General features: G+C 40.5%; 1 protein-coding gene across 1 annotated transcript in view; it reads right to left on the bottom strand.

Moving 5' to 3' along the window:
* LOC145400660 (lipase 3-like) overlaps positions 1-27642 on the bottom strand; it is a 128801-nt gene that overhangs the window by 47592 nt on the left and 53567 nt on the right. Inside the window, exon 3 of the mRNA XM_080273093.1 lies at positions 4122-4272. Coding sequence (XP_080129219.1) covers positions 4122-4272 — 151 coding nt within the window. The remainder of the gene's footprint in view (positions 1-4121; positions 4273-27642) is intronic.

Here is a 27642-nt window from a genome sequence, read left to right as displayed (position 1 = left end):
AGGCACAATGGACGCAACTTCGTGTGAGCTTTTGTCATAAAAATATCTGTAAAATAATGCAAGGGAGGCAACATTCCTTCTTACGTGTAGGGGAGGTAGTTTATTTATAATAGCAGGGTTATTAATAATTCCAACAGCTTTGTTATGAATTTTGTCTAGTTGTTTTAATGCAACCTCTCCACATCCATTCCACAAGGGTGAGCAATATTCAAGCTGAGAGCACACATGACTTATAAATTATAGCTAACTGCTCGTCAGTGAAGAAGTTACGGACTCTGTACAACAATCCAAGTTTCTTTGAGACAGCTTTAACAAGTGCTCTGACATGAGAGGTCCAGCTGAGGGCATTGTTAAGTAAGACACCAAGAATTTTAATATTTGGGGGGATGGGAATATTAGTAGCATTAATGGTAATATACGAATCTGGCAATATACGTCTATTAGTAAATTGTATATTGGGAATATTAGTAGCATTAAAGGTAATATACGAATCTGGCAATATCTGTCTATTAGTAAATTGTATATATTTGGTTTTACTAGCATTAAATGAGAGAAAGCTCTATTGTCCCCATTTATTGATCGTAGATAAGTTTTGATTTATAGAGATGGCTGTACTGAGTTGAAAGTTATAGTAGAGATATTAGACCTTGTAAATGGGTGTTTGAGTGTGAATGAACTGTGAAGTGTTGAGTCATCTGCACATTAATGGATGGAATTGTGGGTGACATATAAGAAATCATTAATATGAACCAGGAACTGGGTTGGCGCCAATAATGATCCCTGTGGCATGCCAGTGTTAACTGAGTGGAAATTGGAATATACATCATCTACTTTCACTCTTATTTTTTTTGTCGCTGAGGTACGAGGAAAGTGGAGGAACAAAAGACGTTAGTCCATAGCAAGGGAGTTTGGATGGCAGGAAACGGTTCTATACTCTGTCGAAAGCTTTAGAAATATCAGGGGCTACTGCATGAGTTTCCCCATGTAGGTCGATTGATTGATGGATGGTATGAGTCAGGAGATTGAGTATGTCAATGGTGGCTTGTTCGTGGTGAAAATCATATTGTCTATCACTAATTAAGTTGCTAGATTCAAGATGTTTAATTATGTGCTTATTAATTAAAATTTCAAATACTTTAGGAAGAGAAGATGTGACAGCTATTGGTCTGTAATCTGAGGGGTCAGAGGAACTTCCTATCTTTGCAATTGGATGGATATTGGCTTCTTTCTATGAATTAGGGAATGAATAAGTACGTATGCATAGTCTGAATAGTTAAGCTAGAACAGAGGCAAGTCCTGGGGAACACTTTTTCAAAACGGAGGAAATCCATCTGGGCCTCGAGCTTTGTTGGTTGGTAAATTGTTTAGGATGGATTTTACGTATGTTGTCTATATTTTAAGTGGAACAATTTCGGGAAAGTCAAGTTCTAGTACTGGGACGTTCTGGCTGACTTCCTGTATGGTAGAATTTCTGGCAAATGTACTGGCAAAGATGTAGTGAAGGAGGACATGTGGGTGGTAGGTGTAAGAGAAGAAGATGCAGAAGACAGAGTAAGATGGAGATGGGTGATCCGCTGTGGCAACCCCTAAGGGGAGAGCCGAAGGGAGAAGAAGAAGTACTGGCAAAGATATTTGCTTTTCCACGCAGGTCATTTGTAATGTTGCCATCTGATGATTTTAATGGGGGAATGGATGACGACTTGTTAAACATATTATTGAAAGAACTGAAAGCTGACCAGTATATTCTGTTGTCATTAGGGTTGTTGAGTAGATTTGATGCTTGATTTTGAAGAATGTTTGATTTAGCGAGATTTATTACAGAGATGGACATTATGGTCAAGATTGTCTGGTATTCTGGTTGGTTGCTTTACCAGCTGCATGAGATTAAACAGCTCTGCAAATAGCTTGCACTCCAGACCAGCATCGTCAGTCCTGGCAGAATGCAACAACCTTTCAACATTATGTACATTAAAATCACCCAAAAACGGCAATTGCTGTGCTAAGGGCAAGGTTAAGGTTACTCAACTGTGTGGATATGGATTCAAACATACTGAGTTCCGAAGAAGCATTGGGGAAGCTATAGACTACACAGATATATTTGGTAAGATTCAGTTTATTCAGTGAGTAATCAAAATTAGTTGAAGTGAAGTTTAAAACACTGTCAACTGCACATTGAGATTTGATATAACAACAGGTGCCTCCATTGTTACGGAATTTTGTGAGGAGATGGTAACCAGGAAAACAAAATGGGGATATTTCAGTAGAGGGAGAGATTTGTGGTTCTGTGAGGAATAGGGCCAGAGGGGATATGGACTGTAGGAAAAAATGAACTGAATTCAGATTGGTGCTAAGACCTCGGATATTGGTGAAGAATAAGGCCATAATGGAATTCCCTGCTGATGAGCATGACTGGAAATTGCAACAGTCGCTGCCGGCACAGTTGCTTGATGACGACCAGGAGGAACCTGAGCCACCAGCCCTACCCTGCTGGTGGTGGCAATCAGACATACTACCTCGTTTGCTTGTAATAATGCAACGGCCATTGCTAAAGGGAGTGGGAATAGAAGGTGTGATAGCTTACTTGCATGTAGTGTGGTGCAGACAGTTGAAAGTAGGGGTATTAAGGGAGTATGCTGGCCTAATCTCTGTGTAAATGAAAGAACTGAAAATGTTCAGCACAAGGGAGATGGTCAGGATCAAGTCCTGAGGGCTAATGAAACGGGGGCTCCAGCTCACCCTATCACCAGCCTGCCGTCCACCTAGGGAGTTCTGCCCTGTTCAACTGGTGCTACAGTCTACTCATATGCCCGGCTTCATCAGTTTCCTGGTTAGTCAGTTCTCTGCTTGCTTCCTTCTGTTCCTGATTACTTTTCCTCTCACATCTGCTATAGTCCTTCTTATTCTCTTCATGTTCAGCCTCTCCTTGCCTCTTCGCTGCTTAAGGTCGAAAATAATTTTCGGTCCGCCCGGTCACTTTTCTTATGGGGCTGTTGCTAAGTCCGTTCCTCCGTTTTGTCGTGTCCAGTATTCTCTGTTTCTTCTGCTACTCTGTTTGTCCTATTCTTCTCACTTGCTTGAACACTGCCCTGCTATTCACGTTTATACTGACGGTTCTAATAAATTTAGGGTATCATATTTGCAGTTGCCTTTCCTGTTCGTTCTTAGGCATACAGCCTAACCCATTTGGCTTCCGTTTTAACAGCTAAACTTCATGCATTGTTGGTTGATCTGCGATAGGTATGAGTTTATCCTTCTAAATAATTCATTCGATTTTCAGACTCAGCCCACTCTTCCTGTGGCGTTCGACCTCAGTCAAATAAGCATTGTCCTTCGGATTATAGAATGGCTCTTCTGGTCGTCAATGTGATTGGTGCCTAGTCATGTTGGTATCCCAAGCATTGAGATCACTGATGCCCTTGCAGCTTGTGCTGCCATCAGGTCACCCTGCATACCATCTCGTTCTGTCACGGTGTTATATTCTTTCCTGCCATCTCAAAGCTTATTCACCGAGGACAGCTGCCCTCTGTTAAACTCTTCGTGACACCTTGGTCTGTCCCTTATCATCATACTCGCCGTAGGAAGACGGTGCTGGCAGGTCTCAGGATTGACCACCCGTCTCACTCATGGCCATTTGATATCTGAAAATCCTCCTCCACATCGCTTTAAATGTGACACGACCTTGTCAGTTAGTCATGTTATTATCGATTATCTACTTTATAGTGATATACTTCTCTAGTCTTTTCCTTTTCTTTTCTCTTGACTGATATTTTAAATGAATCCCGAATCTTTCCTGTGGACCGTCTAATGTTGTTTTTAACTCGTATTGGTCTTTTGCGAGATATTTAGTTTTACACTTCTGTCCTAGGTTTTCTTGAATTTTTAGCAATATCTAATATACATAGTGTCTTACCTTTCTTTAATTGTTTTCCCCGTTGCTGTCATTCCCTTTTTCTCCCCTCCCATTTTTGTTCCATTACTGAATTTGTGAATTTGTGCCATATGGTCTTTGATACCTGGCTCTAGCAATTCATTAGTCATCTCTCTCTCTCTCTCTCTCTCTCTCATTCACACACACACACACACACACACACACACACACACACACACACACAGAATACTACCTTCTCAGCATACTGTGGGTGTTGTGTCATCATCACCCAGAAAACAGTAGTTCCCATGCTGAAGCCAACATAGTACACCTGATGCTGTCCAGTTACATCCAACACATAGTCTATCGCCTCAGGTAAGTCGTATACTCCCATCTCATGCCAGCTGTAAGTAAGTTTTAAAATTGTTAGAGAATATCGTTTATACAGACAAGAAAGAATCAAAGATCTGTGAAACTCGTCTTCAAAAGATTACTTAAACATCAAATATTTTGGCGCTGAAGAGCAGTCCACACGCGGTGACGCTGTGACCCGAGGTGAGCAGCTGCTGCATCTACCCTGGACTCAAGCCTTATATTTCTCTGAACCTCGTCGTAGGAAGGGCCCTGGTCCAGCTCTGGCGTGGCGCTGCGTGCCACATGGGGGCGCTAGTTGTCTGCACAGTGTTCGTACTGTACTGTATCTGTCAGTTTGCTCCATAAACACAATTGCTTAACTGCCGTTGACGGTCTGCTTGGCCAGACGTTCTTGAGTTAAAGAAAGAAAAACAAGAACAACAGCAACTACAAATATTTTAAAAATGAATCTACTGCCAAACAGATAAATTATATTCCAGCAGCATCCACTTTCAAAGATCAAATGTTCTTCCTAACAGTATATGTTATCATCATCATCATCATCCTTATACAGCTAATTCTTCCCTCCCCCTCACAAAAAAATAGCAAATAAAAATGAACTGGAGGGGGAGAAGGGCATTAAAAAAATGGCTCTGTAACCCCAAGGTTGATATTCTAATTCGAAATTTTCAAGCATATGAAATATCACACTTTGATACACTCCTGAATACTGTTTATATCTGGAACTTCTATTTACATTGTGCCCACGTTGTGAGTTGACGGTTTTGATGCTCTTTTTGCTATCAGTGCTCAATAAATCACAAGAAAGAACACTCAGCGAAAGTGCAGCACCTACGCCCGCCAACTGGTCTATTGGCCGAGTATTTGTCAGTTTACCTTAACGTTCATCAGAGTACTCTCAAAATCGAGCTACTTCATTCTTGGCTAATCCTTAACACCTCCAGCGACTTAGTTTCAACTCATATCAAGCTGCTTCAGATGACTGCCAAGTGCCCTGGACTTTGACTTTCCCCTGCGATTTTGACCTATGGTTGATTGTTCTCATTACTGAAACGCTCTACCATTACTTTAACTTTTAATCATCTTTCAAAGTGTTGAGACTACGTTGATTCAAAACTTTAAGTTCACCTATCTACGTGAGCTTTACCTCTGACCAATTGTAGGTTAAAAAAAAAAAAAAAAAAAAAGTCATTCTTTTGGGAAGCTCTCAACTTATCCACCAAGTTTGATCAAACGCGGATAAAAATTTTAGTTATTTATCACACACACACACACACACACACACACACACACACACACACAGGTCGAATTTTGATTGCATCCTGTAACCCTGACGTTTGATTTTCTGTTCTAATGCTGAATACCTTCGTTCTTTGCCGACCTTTAACACTTCTGCCAAAATTGGTGGAAATCAAATAAAAATATTTTGTAAGTTTGCCTTGTGGCCTAAACCTTTAACCTTTCTCTGCTTCCTCAACCTTTGACTGTTCTCAAATGAAATCATTTTATTATTGCTTTATCCTCAACTATTCCACAAAGTTTTGTCAAAATTGGTTTAAAACTCTGAGTTGGCATTGTCCTGTTAACTTGGTCTTCGGCTTATAGTTTTATAAAATAATAGGTTTATCCCTTAATCCTTCCATTAAGTTTGGTTAATCCATCCATCCATCCATCATCTAATCCTTTTTTCCCCAGTCAGGAGTGTAGGAGCCTGGGGCTTGCCTACACTGCCCCGATATTTAATGCAAGTGTGACTACCCTCACTCGCCCCTATGTGAACAGTTAACTCCAACCATGTCTCGGATATAAATCCCTACAAACTCCATCTGGGCTGCGTTGCACCAGCCGTCACACCACAGTGCGAGACAGAACTTTCAAGTGAAATTGTTTGGGGGAGGGGGTCAGCGGAGTGCTGTCGCGGCCCAGTGCCGACGTCTTGGTTGGTGCTATATGGATGGGGGGGGGGTCTCGATGGCGACATTCGACAACTATGAATGGTTTAGATCCTATTCATTTTAACAAAAAAATAACTTTACTTACATGTTTAATTATTTATTTGTTTTATTTTTGCGTTTAGAGACAGTAAAATGTGTTCGAATTAAAACAGGATAGGAATTAAATTTTTGTTACAATATCATCACCATGTCCACTAAATAGTAAGTTTTCGAATAATGAAAAATGACTACTGATCTCAGATGCACATACTGAGGATCTGTTTACAGTCATTTTCATGCTAAGATCATTCTTCCGTTCCCCATGCTTCTGGGAACATCCCTTATCTCACCACTGCTGTGTCCTCCAATGATTGTCTATCCCTTCTTATCTTTAGAATTAGATTAAAAAAACAAAAAAAACTTACCACGGTATTATTTCCATTAATGTATTTAAAAAGTAGGTTATCTAAAGTGAAAAAGCAAATGTGCACCTGAAGCATTTGGTGGCTGCATCACTATAGTAGGACTCGCCTAAGTTTGCGGCTGTGGTGTGGCCCGCACCTGTGTACAATGGTGCCACGTTTCCCCAACTTGCGATGTGAAACGGAAGCTATTTATGTACAAGGCAACACAAATACGATAAATTCAGATGAATAAAACTTACACTTGTGTATTTTGATGGATGAATCAACAGTAATCTTATTATGCATAAAATATTTATACAGTAACACAGAAACATGGCATACATATTGTACAGTGTTGCTAAAAGAAATTGTAGTCACTTTTAATGTTTTTTAGCGTAGTTTTAGGGTGGGTAATAATATTACAGTTATGGATATAAGAAAATGAGCCTGAAAAAAGAAGAAATATGCCAATATCCAAAGTAAAAGAAATAATTCATATAATTCTTGTGAGTGGCAACACTGACACACCCAGTCTGGCCTAAGGTAAAGTATGTACCCCTCCGTAGACCCAAGCATAGCTTGTACAGGTGTTGCTAGGGAAAAATGCTCACATTTACTGGCTTCTACCGTAATTTTAAGGGCGAGGAATAATCACATTTATAATCATAAGCTAATATGTAGGACAAAATAATAGGCATATGCCAATACTGAAGTAAAAAAAAAAACATTATTCACTCGCGAGCGGCAACACTTCCACACCCAGTCGGTGGCCTTGATCTCAGGGGTGGTGTGGAAATGATGTCAAATTTACAATATATACAATATTATGTAAAAGAAAATATCCAAAATGTCTCTTGCAATAAAAGAGAGAGAGAGAGAGAGAGAGAGAGAGAGAGAGAGAGAGGCAGGCAGGAGAGAGGCAAGGTTGAATGCATTGTCGGCATGACGGGGGGTGGTGGTGAAGGAGGCTGTCAGGCTGAGAGAGAGATGGAGGAAGGGGAAAGAGAATGAACGAATGAAAATCAATCATAGTACTGCAATAACGGGTCATCTGTCGCCGTATGCAAAAAATGATAAATATCACTAAATATAACAAAACCAAATTAACAAATGAAAGCACAATTATAAACAACTTATAAAAGAATCGAAAGTACTCAGGGTGGCTCACATCTCCCGCCAGGAGAGAGAGAGAGAGAGAGAGAGAGAGAGAGAGAGAGAGAGAGAGAGAGAGAGAGAGAGAGAGAACGGTATAGAAAACGTGGCAACACTGTACACAGGTGCGGGCCACACCACAGCCGCAAACTTAGGCGAGTTGTACTATACCTCCGCTACCCCAGGACAGCGCTAAAGCCTGATGCACTGCAGACTTGGTTGGAGCAGCTAAACCCCTTGGTTGGGACTTTTTTTTTTTTTTTTTTATAACTTACCCACGTCACTAGTGAGGTAGATATCAGACATGGGAAAATAGGGTGTTTTCACGAGTTTTGTTGACCCATTTATATTTAACTGCCCATGTTTAAAATTTAACCATACAAACTGCAATCATTCCACTAACCCCTGAAGGAAACTGGAGGTCCGTAGGTACTCCAGGGCGAGTGTTCTTTTCTTCGTGTTACTGTTCACTAGTCATCCAGTCACACTGTCAACATCGGAGTGAGTTCAGCAGAAATTATTCGGAAACGCCGTGCCTTTTCTCGGGAATAGATTCAGCAATACAGCTAATCAGACCAAAAAATCACGAGAAAAACATTTTGACATTAAACCAACTTATATTTTGTCAACTTAGGTATCACCTAACGTTAACCTACCATAATATCTTATTTGTGCAACGTTGCCGTTTTTCACGGGGTTCGAGCCGACGTTGCCAATATGACTGGATGATCGATTATACAAAAAAAAAAAAAAATAATAATAATAATAATAATCCATGACCGGGGGGAGAACGAGTTGAAGAGAATGTTTTGTGCAATGTAAGACTTTCAGTGTCGTCTGCTACCTAGCTGGCGAGTCTAGGTCCTGGGCCCTAAACTGTAATGTAAGTATCGTGACAACTTTGTATGTCTGGGTAAACTTATGAAATTTGGCAAATGCATAGACCATTCAAGTAATAAAATACCGGTACTCGTTGTCGTCATTAAAAAAAAATATCACACGCGAAAACTAATCCTTTTGACCGGCTGTTTTGCATTTGCCTAATTGGTCTTCTATCTGGCATTCCCTTACACAGTCATTTCGTTGTATTACTAATGAGCTCAGCGGTGTTGGCGTTCATATCTAAATGTCTCATATTTTTTAGCAAGAGTAGTGCTTTAATGAAACTTATAATTGCCATTTTCTGAAACTAATATTAACCAATTACCGCCACTTGATGTTTATTTCCACACTTAGTAGGCGACCGACCCCAAGCTAGGGTAACACATAGCTCACTTTTCTCTAGTCAGATATGGGTATGGTGAGAACCTTTGTGGCCAGTGATCAAAGGTTTCTGGTCCAACACTGTGTTTGATTCTTCATAATGTACAGCTCCGGTCAGATTTTGGTGATACAGTCAGCACTGCCAACGCCAAAGCGTCTGGGGTTCAGAGTTCGAGAATTTCGACTCGCGTGTCTGACACACACACACACACACACACACACACACACACACACACTGAGAGAGAGAGGGAGGGAGAGAGAGAGAGAGAGAGAGAGAGAGAGAGAGAGAGAGAGAGAGAGAGAGAGAGAGAGCGTATACACCTAAGGCATGGTAACGGACATTGAAGGAGCGTCTTCCTATCTCATTACAGTCACGACCAATATTTCTTTGAAATATGGAATCTATATATTTTCATATATGTAAAAGACTAGTGATTTTATTATTACTTTATTCCCATGTCACATGAATTAATGTGGTTAGGCAGCATAGTATTGTATTTACTCAGAATACATCCTATGCATGTATAGTCATAGCTCGGAAACGTTGACGGGTAACATTTTACCACATGCCTTGCCCAGTGTAATTGACGTTTTAATTTCAACTGCACTTGTGTAGTTAAATAGATGATGAAAGTATAGCACACCTGTGTCTCGTGAGTAAGCTATGAAACACAAGGATGGTCGGGTCTCCTTACATTTTGTCTAAGCTACGGGTTAATCACATAAATGACGGATGCGACCAGAACGTGGATAAGCGTCTTATTTTAAATTATGATTAGTAAAGTGAAATCAATATATTGTTTTCTCTCTTAATAATATTATAATCGTAATAATAAACACTGAAGGGGATGAAAGACTCAGTTGCTCTGATATTTACTATTACCATACGTAATATCCAGTCCACCCACCATTTTTCACAATCATTTTCTAACCTTCGTGTCAGTGATGCCACAAACATTTGCATCAGTTCAAGAATTTCTACTCGCGTGTCTGACACTGATAGAGAGGCAGGAAAAGAGGAAGGAAATCATCCGAGATTTCTTTGTATCATTCGGATCCAGGAAGGAGCAAAACCTGGAGTTGAGAGGCAGCATCATCGCTCTGGGCGATAGTGGGCTGTCTATACGTGCTATCGTTCAGCGACTTGGCCTGGCACAAAGGACCGTCGTCAAGTGGATTACGAGGTGGAACACCAACGGAAACATAAACGACCTGCGTAATGTCTTTAAGTTCTATGTGCATACTTAGATTTGTTATAGTACGATTATACTTAAGATATAGTGTATGTGAACAATTATAAATATTTTACCTATGAGGTTACAGTTATTATATTGAAATTTTCAATACATAGATAATCATATTCTACGAAAATACATATTGTCTGCGATTACATCTACAACCATCAACAATTGTCTTGTGACCTGCATTACTGGTTGGTGGTGGGGTAGTGTAGGGTATCAGAGGTTTAGTCCTGTCAGTAATAGGGTTGGAGTGAAGGAGGGTCTGTGTTAACCTGTTAAGCGTGCTATGATGGTTAACTGTTGTTCAAGGTAACGTATGACTTACAATAACATTATAGTACAGTAGTAGTTCATATTTACATGTTACCTATGTTTATTTAGCGCATCCGAACCTGGCTGTAGCAAAGACGTGAGCAAAACGCATTGTAGTTCTGGCTTCCCCTTTAGTCTTCCGATAACCTTATCATCTCTCTCGCCCTCCCGTTCTCAAATGACCACGTTATAGGAAATGCAAAGGAGGTGATTAGTTTTTCCACATACCCTTTGACTACAAATCCATATCATTGTTTTACACATTAAGCATAGCTGGTGATTAAACTATCGATTACATGTAGGATCCATTAACATTACAAAAAGATTCGTATTATGCGACATATCTATGTTACATGATTCCTCTTCCACCAGTGTTAGCGAAATAGGGGTGAGCATTGATAAAAAGAGATAAGGGATGAGAAAAGATATGGGCGTATAGAGTAATATAAACAGTCCTTCTCACCACGTTCCTCTGTCGTTAATATCATATAAGGAAATTGTCCCAACTGGTTAACAATGTGTTGTCAAACTTTCGTGGATTCTATGAAGGTGACAGTGTTAGCACGTGAAGTAGTAACGTAGTCCATTCGTCCAGACTGATACAACTAAGCGACCTATATATGGCAACATCTCCCCACTTAGTGGCTCTGACAAGGTGAGAGAGTGGCGTTCGCCCCGTGATACGATACTGCATATGCAGATCGTTCAGGTTTCACGGAGTCGGACGGATGCACTAAAATCTTATACAGTCCTTAGGAAAGAACTACGCAAACTAATAGTAACGTTTGAGAACACCTCAATAAATGCATCACAACCTCGTTGGGTTTACAGCAAACTCCTTTTCTTGGAGAGAACAACAGCCCTAAGGAGAAGGACACCAGTAGAGGATAGGAACATTATTGCTGCACCGGAAGCTAACCCTCTTACCAACGCAGCAGCAATAAGGCATAACTTGCAGTTAGAAGTGTCAGCCGGAACTGTAAGGAGAAGGTTACATCGCGCTGTAATACACCATCGCACCCCAGCTCAGAACGAACACCTGACGGACCAGCATCGTGCAGGAAGACCGGCTTTTGCACAGCTCCATGTTGAGCAGGATGATGGCTTATGGAGCAGAGCCATCTTTACAGATGAGAAGCATTTCACCTCTAGTTCCCATGGCAGAGTCTATTGTCGAAGGAGGGATAATACACGGTAAGATATGAACTGTCGACAGTCTTGCAATATATGCGGCTTTATTGTAAATTAATAATCACAGATTTAAATACTGTAAAACATATTACGGTGTTGAGAGTGTGGATGTGATACAAATGTGACCAGAGTTTGCATGGTTGTTTTAGTTTTTTGGTTTATTGTGACCCCGCCTTGGCGGGATGAGGCGATTAAGGGATCACATGCGAGTCACATTTACACTCCAAACACCTTTTACTGTGACCCAACTTTGTCTGTTCCAAAGCACATGGAAAAATAAAACAAAATTGGCAGTTTCATACGCACAGGGTCTGGGTCACCAGCGTCGCGACACCCCCCTTACAACATTGCGCCGTCTTCTTCTCTCCCTTGCACGACTTTAATTATATACGCTGCTCTCGGGTGTCTGCCCTTTCCTCTCCTTCATCCTTCTTTCCTTCCATACTCTTCTGTCTTTCTTTCCTTCATTCTTTCCTCGTCCTTCTGCCTACGGGAGACTGTACACTCCCTTTTCTTTCTTTCCTTCGTTCTTTCTTCTTTCTTCTGCCTGTGGGTGACTCTACTCTGAGTGATAAGCAAAATGGTTTCCTATACACCAGGAAACCATTTACTACGCTGGATGGTAACCATGTAGCCAGATTTTGGCGCCTGTTGGTTTAGTGGGTGATTATGGCACTCCAATCGGATTGAGCCGGTGTAGGCTTATATCCAAGGGGTGGTTGGGGTTTATTGCTCACTTAAATCCACTCAGGGATGAGTGAAGCTGGTCACTCTCATCTTAAATGTCAGGACCAACTTGCCTAGCCCTGGGCTTCTGCGTTCCTTATGGGGCAACACAGGATCGGATGATGGATGGATGGATGGATATATATATATATATATATATATATATATATATATATATATATATATATATATATATATATATGGAGCCTCAGTGGTACGGTGGTAAAGTGTGCGTTTTCGTACACTGAAGAACGAGGGTTCGCCCCCTTCCAGGGTAATGAACTTTGGGAGCATTCTTCTGGCCACGTACTGCTTGGCGGACATAAGGGTGCTGTGGCTGAACCAGTATCGCTTACTATAAAGTATATTTGCACCAAGTCGGCTTTCGAGGGCTGATTACACTTGGTTCACAGACTACACTCACATCCAAAGCCACTCCATCACTACAGTTACACTTACAAACACTTCGCACCCTACATACAATCTCTACCAGACACCATAAGCCACTTGGTAGAGATACATTGGCTGTATCGTCCCCACTTCGGTCGGGATAGGCCGGTCCTGCAGTGGACACTCTGACGGCTGATAAGATGAGATGAGAGATGATATATCCAATCCATCCATCCATCATCCAATCCTACATTGCCCCATGAGGAGCGTAGGAGCCCGGGGCTAGGCAGTTGGTCCTGACATTTAAGTTGAGTGACCAGCCTCACTCGTCCCTGAGTGGCATTACATGAGCAATCAACCCTAACCATCCCTTGGATATAAACCTTCACCGGCTCAATCCGACTGGAGCGCAATAATTATCCACTAAACCACCAGCCGTAAAAATTTGGTTATATGGTTACTACCCAGTGTAGTAAATGTTTTCCTGGTGTACAGGAAACCATTTGGCTTGTCACTCAGTGTAGAGTCACCCACAGACAGAAGGAAGAGGAAAGAATGAAGGAAAGAAAGAGAAGAAGAATGAGTGTAAAGTTACCCGTAAGTAGAAGGACAAGGAAAGAATTAAGGAAAGGAAGACAGAAGAGGACGGAAGGAAAGAAGGATGGAAGAGAAGAAAGAGCAGACACCCGACAGCAGCACTACATCGAGTGAGTGGATGGTGAGCGCCTCCACCTACCACAAATATACACATATGTATATATATATATATATATATATATATATATATATATATATATATATATATATATATATATATATATATATATATATATATATATATATATATATTTACGACGAATATTCTTATAGAGTAGAATAGTGTGGCATTTGACCACAACAGAAACCTTTAGTTACTTTCCCTATATGTTTATTGTGTTACCCCAATAATGAAAACTATATGCATCATTGCTCTTTGGTAATAATTTAGTTAAATCTTTTGCACTGATCCATATAAAGGTAAAATATTAATACTGTATATTTATTCAAATGCACACCCATAGTGCCACTTAGAAAGTACTGTATATTACTGATGACTGATACGAGAGGACAATAATATCACGCGTATTTTCTCCTGCGGCTATGCCGACCCAACATTCCGGAGGAGGCCCGCTCTGGTCACGTCACGTGCTATGTCTGGGACTGGGTGTGTCAACACGGCATGTGTGACGTGTTTCAAATAAAAGGTCGATTCACAGCTGACACAGAAATTCTAGAGGAGTGTTTCCTGCCTTCCCTCTGGGAAAGAGATTACCCTTTTCCTCCTGGCCTGTTCTCTTCACTCAAGATAAATGCCCGATCCACACTACTCACGCTGAACAGAGGTGGTTTCAGAGGCAGGACAACCTTGAGCTCCTTGAATAGCCCAGCAAAGGAACTGACATGAATGTCACTAAGCACTTGTGGGCCCAGATTATCAACAGCAGGGAAATGGAAATTGAGTGAAATACCAACACCCTGATGGCCCACGTTCAACGGCAGTGGGAGTATCACAGGCACAGGCGAGAAGTGATGCAAACGCACGTGGCATCAGTGACGCGGAGGCTACAAAAAATGATTGAGAAAAATGGTGGGTGGACTGAATATTTAATATAGTAATAGTAAATATCAGAGCAATTGAGTCTTTCATCCCCTTTAGTGTTTATTATTACGATTATAATATTATTAAGAGAGAAAACAATATATTGATTTCACTTTACTAATCATCTATCTATCTATATACCTAGGCTGCTTCCCCCAAGGAAAGGGAGGTAGCCGAGACAGGACGACTCACTCTCAATTTACCCATCCATTCAAACACATTCATTCGCATCTTAGCCCCAAAGGGGAGAACGGACAGATCCTCACCGCATCACACCGCACAAGGGTCAACTGCGCAATGCAAGCAGTGACATCCACAGCAGGGCCCGACAGCAGAACTGGTTTACCCCTGCCACATCATAACAGACCCATCCCCTTACCCGCACCTGACCTGACTAGCTGATCAGACCAAATGCGGGAGAATATCCCCTCAGGGCTGCGTCATCACTTATTCATTCACAATTTCTCTCCATTTATTTCTGTCACGCACAGCCACTCTTCCTTGCTCAACAGACATCCCTCTCGCATCCAGCGCTCTCTTCACACTGTCCATCCATCCTATTCGTGGTCTTCCTCTCAGTCTTACACCTCTCACATCAGATCTAGTTATCTTTTTCACCAGTCGCTCATTATCCATTCTCTCCATATGCCCAAACCATTGCAACACCCTCTGCTCAACTCTACCAGCCATCTCCCGAACAACTCCAGTTCTCCTTCGCACTTCATCATTTCGCACTCGATCCATACGCGTCACTCCACACATACTCCTCAGACATCTCATCTCCATTAAATTCAAACTTTTCCTCTCTGCTACACCCATATTCCATGTTTCAGCCCCATATAACGCAGTCGGTACCACAACACCCTCATACAGCCTTCTCTTTACATCCATTCTAAGCGAAAGACATTTAAACACTTTTTTCATTCCTCCCAGCACCTTTCCTACTTCATTTATTCTAAACTTCACTTCTGCATCTATTCTTCCATCCACAGCAACATGTGACCCTAGATATTTAAAACAATCTACCTCCTCAAGCAACTCACCATTCAAAACTATATTCATCCCCCTACCATCTAACAACCTCGTACACTTCATCACTTTACTCTTATTCTCATTTACTTTCAATTTCCTCCTTTCACACACCCTTCCAAACTCCTCTACCAACTGTCTCAATTTCTCCTCTGAATCAGTCACCAGTGCAGTATCATCTGCAAACAGCAGCTGCTTCAGATTCCACTCTCCTCCATCAACATTTACCAGACTCAGACCACTAAAACTCTTGCATTCACCTCCCTTACAACACCATCCATGTAAATATTAAACAACCAAGGCGACATCACACATCCCTGTCGCAGCCCCACTCTCACGGGAAACCAATCACTCACAACATTTCCCACTCTTACACACGCTCTACTATTTACATAAAAACTTTTCACCCCTTTTAGTAACCTACCATCAAGTCCATACAATCTTAAAACAGTCCACAAAGCCTCCCTATCAATTCTATCATACGCTTTCTCTAAATCCATAAATGCCCAAAACACATCCTTGCCTTTCGCTAAATACTTTTCACACACTTGTCTCACAGCAAACACCTGATCAACGCATCCCCTCCCTCTCCTAAAGCCACACTGCTCATCACTAATCACTCCCTCTGTACCCTCTCTAACTCTCATAATTAACACTCTACCATACACTTTACCTACAACACTCAACAGACTTATACCCCTAAAGCTAGTACATTCATACTTATCACCCTTGCCTTTATACAACGGGACCACACAAGCACTTGCCCAGTCAATTGGCACCATACCTTTCTCAAAGCACACATTCAATAATCTTACTAACCAGTCAACAATAGTCACTCCACCACCCTTCAGGCATTCCACAGCACACCCATCCATACCTGCAGCTTTCCCTGTTTTCATCTCCTTTACTGCCTTCTCCACTTCCTCCTTCGTGATCAAAGAATCATTCAACTCTCCCAACACATTTATTCCTTGCACCCTTCTATCTGCCACAATCTCAGCCACCCTTTCCTCCTCTACATTTAACAATCTTTCAAAATACTCTGCCCATCTCTTCCTTACTGCATCCATCTCAATTAACATCCTTCCATCCTCTGCTTTTACTCGTTCTTCCTTCCCAGACTCTCCCTTTCGCACCCTTTTCACCTCCTTCCAAAACATTTTCTTATTCTGTTGAAAATTCTCTGTCAGCCTCCTACCCCACCTCTCATCTGCTGCCACTTTAGCATCACGCACAGCCCTTCTCGCTCTATTCCTCTTTTCCTTATACCTTTCATATGACATCTCATCCTTCCTCTGCAGCCACACTTCATATGCACGTCTCTTCTCAGCCACAGCCATACTAACTTCCTCGCACCACCATTCACTTCCTTTTCTTACACCACCACCCACACGTCTCACACCACACACCTCTTCTGCATGCCCCACCACAGCACTCTTAAACAACTGCCATTCCTCCTCCACGCTGCCATTTTCCCGATCTTTCACTGCGTTCCACTCATCTTTCAATTTCTCCTGATACTCTATCTTTTTCTCTCTTTTATCCAACTCACTCACTTTCAAAACCTCCCTGCCACACCTAACCCTCCTAGCTCTCACCCATCTCTTACCTACTCTTAACTTTCCCTCCACCAGGTAGTGGTCAGACATACCTCCACCCTCCCCTCTCAGAACTCTCACATCCAACAATCTTCCTATTACATTCCTAGACACAACCACATAGTCCATCAAGGCTCTATCATCAACCCTTCCACCCTCCTGTCTCACCCATGTATACTTATAAATATCTTTCTTCTCAAACAGCGTATTCCCAATCACCATCTCTCGCTCAACACACATCGCTATCATTCGTTCCCCATTTTCATTTCTTCCAGGCACACCATGCATACCAACTACGCCTTCAACTGCTACATTTCCCACTCTAGCATTCAGATCTCCCATCATTACCACATTCACATTCGCTCCAAAACTCAGCAGACACTCATCAACATCATTCCAGAAAGACTCCCTCTCTTCTTCATCCCTTTCACTACCAGGCCCATATGCACTCACAAACACCCACAACTCATGTTCAAACTTCGCTTTCACCCACATCAGTCTCGATGACACCTCCTTCCTAAGAGGGCAGTTTGGAAAGTAAAGGTTTATGACTGACTCGATCGAAAGCCCTTGAGGTGTCAAGTATTATGGTAAAGCTTTCGTAAGTCCCTAAAGGAGGATGACCAGGAGTCGGAAAGGAGTATGAAAAACTCTGACCGCAGAGAATCTTTCTGTGCTGACCAGTTCACCCTCAGACAGTGACTTGTTACTATTGGAGTCACTTCTGCCCAATAGGGAAAAACCTACTGTCTGCGATAATGAGGCATCGTCGGAATTACTGTGTTTTTTAGTTTTGCCTTGGACGTTTCTTATGATTTATGTTTATTTTTTTATTGCGTGTCCTGGTTGACTTTGGTTTGTTACAAAACGGTTTTACTAACTATTGGATCGTCTAGCAATTTTTTTTTTTTTTTTTTTTTACCTTTGTTAGGATTTTTTTTCCTAGTATTTACGTACGTGTTAGATACATCAGTGAATTCTTGCCACACGCTGTAAAGTCTTGTGGTTTTATTTATATATTTTTTGTTTTAATATTGTCCGAGCGAGAGCAAAAACAACTTACTTCAGCCGAAATTCACTTAAGTGTGTTAAGAAACGTTCAGCCTGGGCTGTAAAAAAGTATCCCTCACCATTTGGGGGAGGCGGTGGCTCAATCGGTAGAGAGGTGGCTTGCGGTCCTACCGGACCCAGGTTCAAATCCCCGCTGGGGCAGGGAACAGTTTAAGGATTTGAATTTCATTATGGCAGACTTTACCGATCTACCAGAAGAGCCACCGACATGTCGTAAAAATACCCCCGCTAATACCAATACACCAGTCCTCTATGAGACAGCCCTAGCATGTATTCAATATGGACAGTGGGTGTTAACGCCGAAGTGGTGACTTGTAAAGGTGTACGATATGTATGAGGACTACTGGGCCTTCGGAGCAGGCTGAGAAGCCTATGCCCAAAGTCGAGCACATAAAAAAAAAAAAAAATGGGAGAGATCTCTGTAGGCTACTATAGTACAGACTGGAGTATAGTAAAGTATCCCTCACCATTTGGGAAGATCTCTGTGAGTTACCATCACTATTTGGGGAGATCCCTAACCGCACTGAGGTGTGAAATATTACTAGCATGTGTCTATATTCGCATTGGGCGAGCTAGGACACGTTCCGTATCGTTAGTGTGACGTCTGTTTCCTAGTTAATTTTATTTACCAGTCCCGACTTAGATTTTTTTTTTTTTTGATCCTGAATAATCTTTTAAATTAATTATTTTTACGTAGGTTAATCTCACCGAAATTATTCATTTTGCACTTTTCACCTTAAGGCATTTATGCAGAAATGTCGCAGTTTTTATTACTTGTGACTACAGCATTGTAAGAAAGTATTTTTCATATACAGACCTCTATTTGTTTTTTAGGCTCTGATGATGCTAGAAATATTATGCCGAAACGTTAGCCAATAAAGATGAAGATGTATGTACAGACTTTGGTGATTCTCTCTTTCTGTCTGTCTGTCTGTCTGTCTCTCTCTATGAGTATATATCTATCTATCTATTGCCAGACGCCATAATCCCATAAGGGGTGTCCATTTGACTTCGAGTTATTTGTTTTACAGGGAGGGGCACTAACCCTCCACCTACCCACTTGCTGACACGTAGAAACTTAGGAAGCACGTATGGATTGGTTATATGGTTACCACCCAGCGTTATAAATGGTTTCTTGACTTACAGGAAACCATTTAGCTTGTCACTCAGTGTAAAATCACCAGTAAGGGAAAGAAACGCAGTAAGAAATGACAGGAAAGATGGGAGAAATAAGAAGAAAGGAGGTCAGCCACAGAAAAAGAATGATAAAGGCTAAGGAAGAAGATGGTCGCCACAACTTACCACTAACATTATATATATATATATATATATATATATATATATATATGTCATAAAGACTTTGTAGTTAATTGTAGAGAAGTATATTTTAGACTTGTGGTCGAGCGGCTTTTATATCTTGTAGTAGTTTCCCCACCAGATGTCATGTAGTGACGGGAGAGGTAAAGAATAGTATGGGACTATTTTTATTTGTCTTGGAAATATTAAACAGGTATAATAGTATAAGTCCTGGATAGCTACCTCCCTGTCTCGCTATCTCTCTCTCTCTCTCTGTTCTAAAGCTAATCTCCGTCTCGACCTCTCTATAGGGTCACTTGTCTCCTTCTAAACTCTCTTTCCTCACATCTCGTGTAGTAGGGTGTGTGTGTCACGTATCTTCCTCGTGGCAACAGAACTTTCTCACGAGAGGACTGCTGACAGCTAACTGAATCATCTCCTTACTGGCCGCTGTCGTCAGCTTTCCCCCGTGTAAGCGTTTAGCGCTGCTCGCTTCTCGCAAACACAACACCTTCTCATCATTTGACTTCCTGCTTCTATCTGTCTCTCTATCTATCCATTTATCTATCTATCTATTATGTAGTCCTATATTTGCTCGGCCGCGCGAAAATGACGTACCATCGACATTTAATAGTTATAATATATTAATACATACTACATACACATTATAATGAACTTATAAGCTAATTAAGTGAAATACATAATATTGTAAAGTAACATAATTGTATGAATATTGTATACATATATTATGCATAGTAAATAGTGATTATTCAGTAATATTACATTTTGAATAAGTTGAATACATATTGGAATAAATGCATTAAAGTAAATTATTTAACTGTAATACAGTATGTACTTGGGTTATTATAGTGAAATGCATACATGCAAGAATAAAAATAGTTTAAAATTAAGATTATTGTAAGAGTTACTAATATTTCATTTAAAGATAATGGTACTGGTCTGCCATATATGGGTCATTCTTCTTTGTGTTATTATTATTATTATTATTATTATTTTTTTTTTTTTTTTTATATATATAATTAATACTATATACAAAATATATACACTTCATTCAGGGTGGTTAACTGTGATGTTAACTCTCCCCCCACTAAACAATGACTCCAAATTAGCAATTCTTGCATGCATTCTGTGCATGGCCAACAGCAATACTGCAACCACAATGCAGATAATTATGAAGACAGAAGGTGCTTGGCTATACACATAATATGGGTTGAACATACTCAAACTCAAATCTTCCCAGGGCTTCATTGTTTCATTGATCAGCTGCATAGTTTCAAACTTAGGTGAAGTCAGCTTAATACTTGTGCTCATGTTTAAGTCCATATCAGGCAGTGGGTGGAAATGTTTGTGTGTATGGTTGAGAATGGCGTAGTGATTGATGGTGGAAAAAGTAGACATGGATGGTGTAAATACCGCACAGTAGTCTGGTGCTATGTATAATCCTGAGGCTGATGTATGAGATGGTGGTATATCTGGACAGACTATGTAAACTGATGTGTTATGAGGGAAATAAAAAAACTGCGAGTGTCCAATGCGTTGATGGTGTACAAGTTTATCTGGAGCAAAAGTGAAGTTGCAATGATGATGAATATTGTTATTGCTGATGATAGCCATTTCACAAGGGACCGTATCAGTAGGCTGAAACGTGAAAATGTACGCAGGACAAAGATGAACAGCATGTAAGGATGTGCGGCACTTTCGCTCAATCGTTGACTCACTTGCGAAAGTGACAGTGTCTCGTCTCTTGGAGACCATGATGAGTTCGGTGTCTGTGTTGATGTTGATGATGACTAAAGTGTTGTTGTTTCTATAGGGGAAGGGGTGTATTTGGTATACTGTGAACAGGTCTTCCGTGATGAATGGTACATGAACTATCACTGATGTTGGTGTTAGTGTTGCTTCCAAGTACGGGTAATATTGCATAAATTCCCTACTGCGGAACAATGGCTTCAATTTATGTGTATGTATGCCTTGACTAACTATCTGACGTAGCTCATGAACTGGGAGTAAGTCATTTGTGATCTTGCCATCACCAGCATTCGAAATTCCTTGCATAAGTGCCCTGAAATGATCTCTAGTGTTCTCTAATTGTAGTAGAATCGTGTCAATATGTTCTGTGATGATGGAGAAGTGCTGGAAAAGGGTAACGTTACCCTCCAAGTTATTTATTTTATCTATACTCTCGAGAGCTACGTTTTCTGCTTGTTTCAGATTTTTCACAATTGTTTTCATTGCTGAGTTCTGTCCTGTGATGAATTTATCTTGGTATGTTAGTACCTGAGCTATCTTATTAAATTTTTTGTTATTTCTTTAAGGTCATCCTCTGTAGCCAATCCAAAGATGTTCCCAAGAATTGCGCCGCCCAGTTCGAACAAACCGCGCTTTTTGGCGAGTACGTGTGATGTTGTTCCTGTCGCTCAGCACCTCTGTTCCAGAAGATGGGAGATCTTGGATCATGACGAGCATAGTTGACTTCGCCTGTTCTAGTTTCCATTTCGCTAACTTCACCATTTCATCCACTTCCTTGGTGATATGTGATTGTGAAACATAATTCCCTATCTTGAAGTCCAGAGTTCGCATCGGCGTCGCAAGTCTTTCTATATAAGTAGGTAAGTCATACAAGTAATCTAGACTTATTTCAGTACTCATGACATCCTTGACGATTGTAGTCGTGGCCGTTGGAGCTATGAGGGCATCCTTGTCGTACTATATGCTTGGGGTCTAGGTGCGCATATACTCTTACTATGTATAGGAGAATCCATAGCATAAGTCCCTTCATCGTAACCTACCGAAAAAAAAAATCTATTAATTTCCTATAAAGCTGTGGTTGATGATAGTGATGATGTGCGTTACGGTTGGCTGTTATTTCATTTATAGAAGGAGTTTAAATCGATATTTAATTCTCGTAAATGATGTACTGTAGATTTCATTGGAATAGTTGCACCTATGTTCGATTGTTTGGTATATGACCTTAATTTCTTTTTGTAATCATTGTTGTGTTCTTGCTTGGTTTCTTGAGGTACGTTCACCTGTTCGGTTGTATCCGAGGCTGAATAATTATGTGATAATTCCCTTGAAACTCGTTTTAAATGGTCAATATGAACTTGTTTTCCTCGCCACTTGAAAGTGACTTAATTAAAACTTTGTTTGCCTTTATGTTAATTACTCTGTATGGGCCCTCAAATTTAGGGGATAATTTATTGTCTCTCGTATGAATGACTCCGTAAACAATGTCTCCTAAGCTGATAGGTGAATCTTTTGCCTTTTTGTTAAATGCCTCCGTCATTTCTTCCTTGGACATCGTTAATTGTTTTTGCACTCTTTTGTGTATGTCCTGGAATTCACGTAAACGGAGTTTAGAGTAATCATCGTAATTGTATATAGGCATGCTGTCACCTTCTAGGAGCTCATATGGTAATTTTTTATCTGTGCCATATATAATGAAATGTGGTGTGTCACCAATGGATTTATTTATAGACCCATTAATGGAGGCCTCTACTCTGGGAATCCAATCATCCCAGCTTGCATAATTTTCACTGAGAATGTGTCGTAGCACATCTAATACCTTTTTATTTTGTCTCTCTACCAACCCATTCGATGCTGGGTGATAGGCCAAAACGTTAACCTTTTTAATGTTGTATTGTTTACATATTTCTTGTAAGATCTCAGAATTAAATTCTCCTCCATTATCACTTATTAATACCTTTGGGGTAGTAAAGCGACATATTACATTATCTGTTATTGCCTTTGCTACTGTCTCTGCTGTCTTATCTTTAATTGGAGCTAAAATGACATAACGGGAAAAATGATCCGTTGCTACGAATAAGTATAGGTTATTATTGTATGATAATGGCATCTTGAGTAAATCAACAGCGACAACGTCCCATGGTTGATGTGGTACTGGGTAATTACCCATCGGTGCAGGTGTGATTGGGTATCCTTTGTGTTTCGCACATGATTCGCATCTGTCTATATGATTGTGTATATCTCTTCGTAATGAAGGCCAGTAATATAACAGCTGGGCTTGGTTGAATGTCTTATCCTTTCCAGGGTGTCCTGCATGTGGGCTGTCGTGTATCATTCGTAATACTTGGGGTATCATGTCATTAGGTACTACCAACTGGTTAGTATTTCTTTGGCGTTTTGGTTGTTTAGAGTTAATTTTTGTATAATGTATTATTGACCATTGTGAATTGTTCAAGTGGGACATGCAGTTTGGGTAATTGTATGTCATCTCCACTTTCTAACTTGTATATTACTTTTGACCATACTGGGTCAAGTCTTTGTGCCTTTGCGATATCCTCGTGGTTTGGGATATTTCCTTTGAGATCTAACGCCGCAACCTGAATTGTGTTCGGGTTCCTAGATAATGCGTCAGCTACTATATTCATTTTACCTTGTATATAATGTATTTGTACACTGTAGTTTTCAACTGTACATTTCCATCTTGCTCTCCTCCCAGAAAGGAGTTTTTCTTTAAACATACCCACCAGTGGTTTATGGTCGGTGAATAAGTGGATTTCGTAACCATATACCAAATCTCGAAACTTTTGTAATGCAAAAATCACTGCAAGTGCCTCTAAGTCTGTAGTGCTATAATTTTTTCTGCACCTCTTGTTTGTCTGCTGGCAAATGCAATTGGTTGATTCTTTCCTCTTTTATCTTCCTGCATCAGTACAGCCCCTAATCCTTTAACTGATGCGTCTGTACAAATAAGAAATGATTTCGTGTAATCTGGATATGCTAAACAAGGTGCATTCGTTAGTTTAATTTTTAGATTGTTAAATGCCCTTTTTTGTTCTTCTTCCCATTGGAATACAGCATCTTTTTTGAGTAGTTGGAATAGAGGGAAGGCTATATGAGAGAACTGTGGTACGAAGGACCTATAGTACCCAGCCAGACCTAAAAATTGTCTAACTTCGTCAGTCGTAGTGGGTTCAGGAAAATCTCTCACTGCCTGTATTTTGTCATCAGTGGTGTGAATACCATCAGAGCTTAATTTGTGGCCTAAGAAATTTATTTCCTTAAAGCAAAATTTGCATTTAGAAAGTTTAATTTTTAATCCAGCATCACTAAGCTTTTGTAAGAGTAAGTCTAATTTCCTGAGATGATCCTTAATATTCTTCGTTGCGATAATAATATCGTCAAGATAAACAAATATTCCTTGTCCTAAAATTCCGGACAATACGTAATTCATAAGACGCTGGAACGTACCAGGGGCTGTCCTCAGTCCCATTGGCATTCTTGTATATTGATAATGGCCTCTGTTTGTTGAAAAGGCAGTGTATTTACGTGACTCCTGAGATACCGGAATCTGATAGTATCCGTTTAGGAGATCGATGGTCGAGAATATATTATTCTCAGGACCAATATTCTGTAGAACATCACTTAGCAATGGCATGGGAAATCTGTCTGGGATGGTGTGATTATTTAGTTTACGGTAATCTACTACCGCACGCATTTCTCCATTTCTCTTGGGCACAAAGAAAAGGGGAGCGTTCCACGGAGAAACTGAAGGCTCAATAATTCCAAGCTTTAACATTTCATCGACATACTGATTTGCAAGTGTACGTTGGGAGTGTGGTATGCGATAAGCTGGTACGAAAATTGGTGGTGTTTCTGGGTGCACATTAATCATGTGATTAATCAAGTTAGTACACCCTAATCGTTCTCCGGGCAAGGCTACGGTGTCCCTGTGTGTTTCCAGCAGGGTTAACAAATCATTTTCTGCGTCAAATTCACCTGAGTGAATTAAATTCTCTTTTATTCTTTCTCTATCCGTAGATTTGATCTCACTTGTTACTCCACCAATATTTATTTCCTTCACAGGGGCGAAACATTTTTCAATATTAACTATGCAAGTTCCCTTCTTCAACTGAACTTCCCCATTCATGTGATTAATAATGAATATCTGAGTTAGCCCTTCGTCGTTCGTATGACATAATGCGTTTTCTACTGACAATCCTTTTACTTTACATAATTCTTCTAAGACAAGAACAGTACTATTCCGTAATTTGCTCTTTATGGTAACCTTCATGTATGAATTAGGTGGTATAACCAAATCATTAGTGAGATGGGCTGGAAAAATTGATAAATCAGTACTGTTAGCTGGGTCACTAATTCTGGAGGATGGGGTTGCTGGTGTAAGTGGATCTATACACTCATCTGTTTGTGTATGTTTGTTTAAGCCTTTAATATTACCAATTCTTTTTGGCTCTCTTCTACCAATCGGTGAGGGCTCTGAAAGTATTTCCTCTATAAATTCATTATCAAAGTCTATTCCATTCATTTGTGGGAGTATAGTTATGTTCTCAGTTCTCATGGATCTTAAGCCCAGTAACATATGAGCTTTAATTGCTAAGTTTTCAACGATATAGAACAATGCAGAGAATGGTCTTGTAGTTTCTGTGAAACTGAGATTTAATCTTATCATACCTTTTACTGTAATCTCTTGACCATCTACTGTGTTTAATTCTAAATCAGCTTCATCCAGAAAAGTTACTTTCTTTTTATTTTTAAGAATTCTATTTAGTTCTTCATGTGTTATTAAGTTCACTGGAGAGCCTGTATCTAAAAATAAGGAAACGTTTTGATCCTCACATACAGCTGGTATCAAGATACACTCATTTCCCAACATGCCTCCTATGTGAAGTTTAACCTTGTTCTTTTTTATGTTTGTTCGTTTTTGTCATGACTTGGTCTTCCCCGATTTGAACATAGACACAATTTTTTCTACTGTTTTGCAATCACTAGTCCAGTGCCCTTGGTATCTATGATGCCTACAGTAAGGACCAAACCCTTGTGTCTTTTGATTATCCTCTTTTGCCTTGATAAAGCATTCATACCTTGTGTGTCCTGGTTTTGCACAGTAATGACACAGAATGGACCTATCCCTTGACTGTGACCTACGAGGTGATTTCCCATAAAAAGTGTTGTTTATAGCGCGAGACCTGCTCGGGCTGCGCGAAAACTTATGAAACTGCCTGTAGGAAGGCGTGTGGGAACGAGGTCTAGGCGTCTTTGCTTGTTTGGGCTGCCTCATTTCAGGTCGCGATCGATTTTGTTCTCTGTTTGGGGTCGGTGTTGATGTTTTCACAGCTGATACTGTCTCAGGTACCCTGATTCTACCAGAATGTGCATGTGTGTCGACCACACCTGCTTTACTGCACTGCATCTCTACCTCGTTCATTAAGTCTAGTAAGCACATTCCAGGGATGTACGCGATTGTTTTGGCGATCTTAAGGGTTCTATCAGGTAATTTACACAAGGCAGCTACATAACCAATGATGTCCACGACGAGGTCTGGGGACATCTTTCCATCATCTGTTATCCACTTAGAATTCTCCAGAGTAGCTAATAGGGTTCTCTTGATTGTGGAGACATCAGCAGTTATTTCACTGAGCACATGGTTTGTAGTGTGCTCCCTTACAAGATCTACAATTTTATGTAATTCTGGAATTATACCTGGCAAGAAGTTCATACCTCCAGAAAATTTCTTCAGAAATTCAGTTTTAAATTCATCATATGTCCTAGCACGATGTAGCTTATCGGAGCGCAATAAATTGCTTGCTGGACATCTTTCCTGGCTTATGCAAGATGAAAAAATAGCAATTTTCTCTTGTTCATCTAGTATGTGGCGCTTGATGAACATTTGTTCGCACTGACTGATTAATGAAATGACATCAATGCGATCCTTGTCTGTGCCAGAGAATTTTGGGGCAGTCTTATCCTCGTGATACACAAAAACGTGAGGTGTGGTTTTTAGATCAGCAGTATTTGTTTCTTGATTCATCTTTAATGATTGCCCTGTTAATTCAACTTGTACGAGTTTATCGTTATGTGAGGGAATGGTAGAATATGTATGACCGGACCGGTGAACCCTGTTAAGTATATTGGCATACGTATTTAAGGCAGCTGCGAAGTCGATACTCTCAACATCTGAAGGGGTTTCCCACTCATCATCCGAAACTCCCGTATTTGTTTCCTTATCTATAACGTGTGGTGTGGGTTGTACAATGGGTGGGCTGTCTCTTAATTGTGAGTCTGATGTTGTGGCAATTTGTGTGTCATCTGGTATTAACGTGGGTGGTTGCGAAAATATTCCTGTCATTAAGATATGATGTTATGAAATA

The sequence above is a fragment of the Coenobita brevimanus genome, chromosome 53 (genome assembly GCF_032717465.1).
Source record: "Coenobita brevimanus isolate Jiangsu-jjx chromosome 53, ASM3271746v2, whole genome shotgun sequence".
Lineage (NCBI taxonomy): Eukaryota > Metazoa > Arthropoda > Malacostraca > Decapoda > Coenobitidae > Coenobita > Coenobita brevimanus.
Note: the sequence above shows the minus strand (reverse complement) of the source record. Positions and strands in the feature narration are given on the sequence as shown.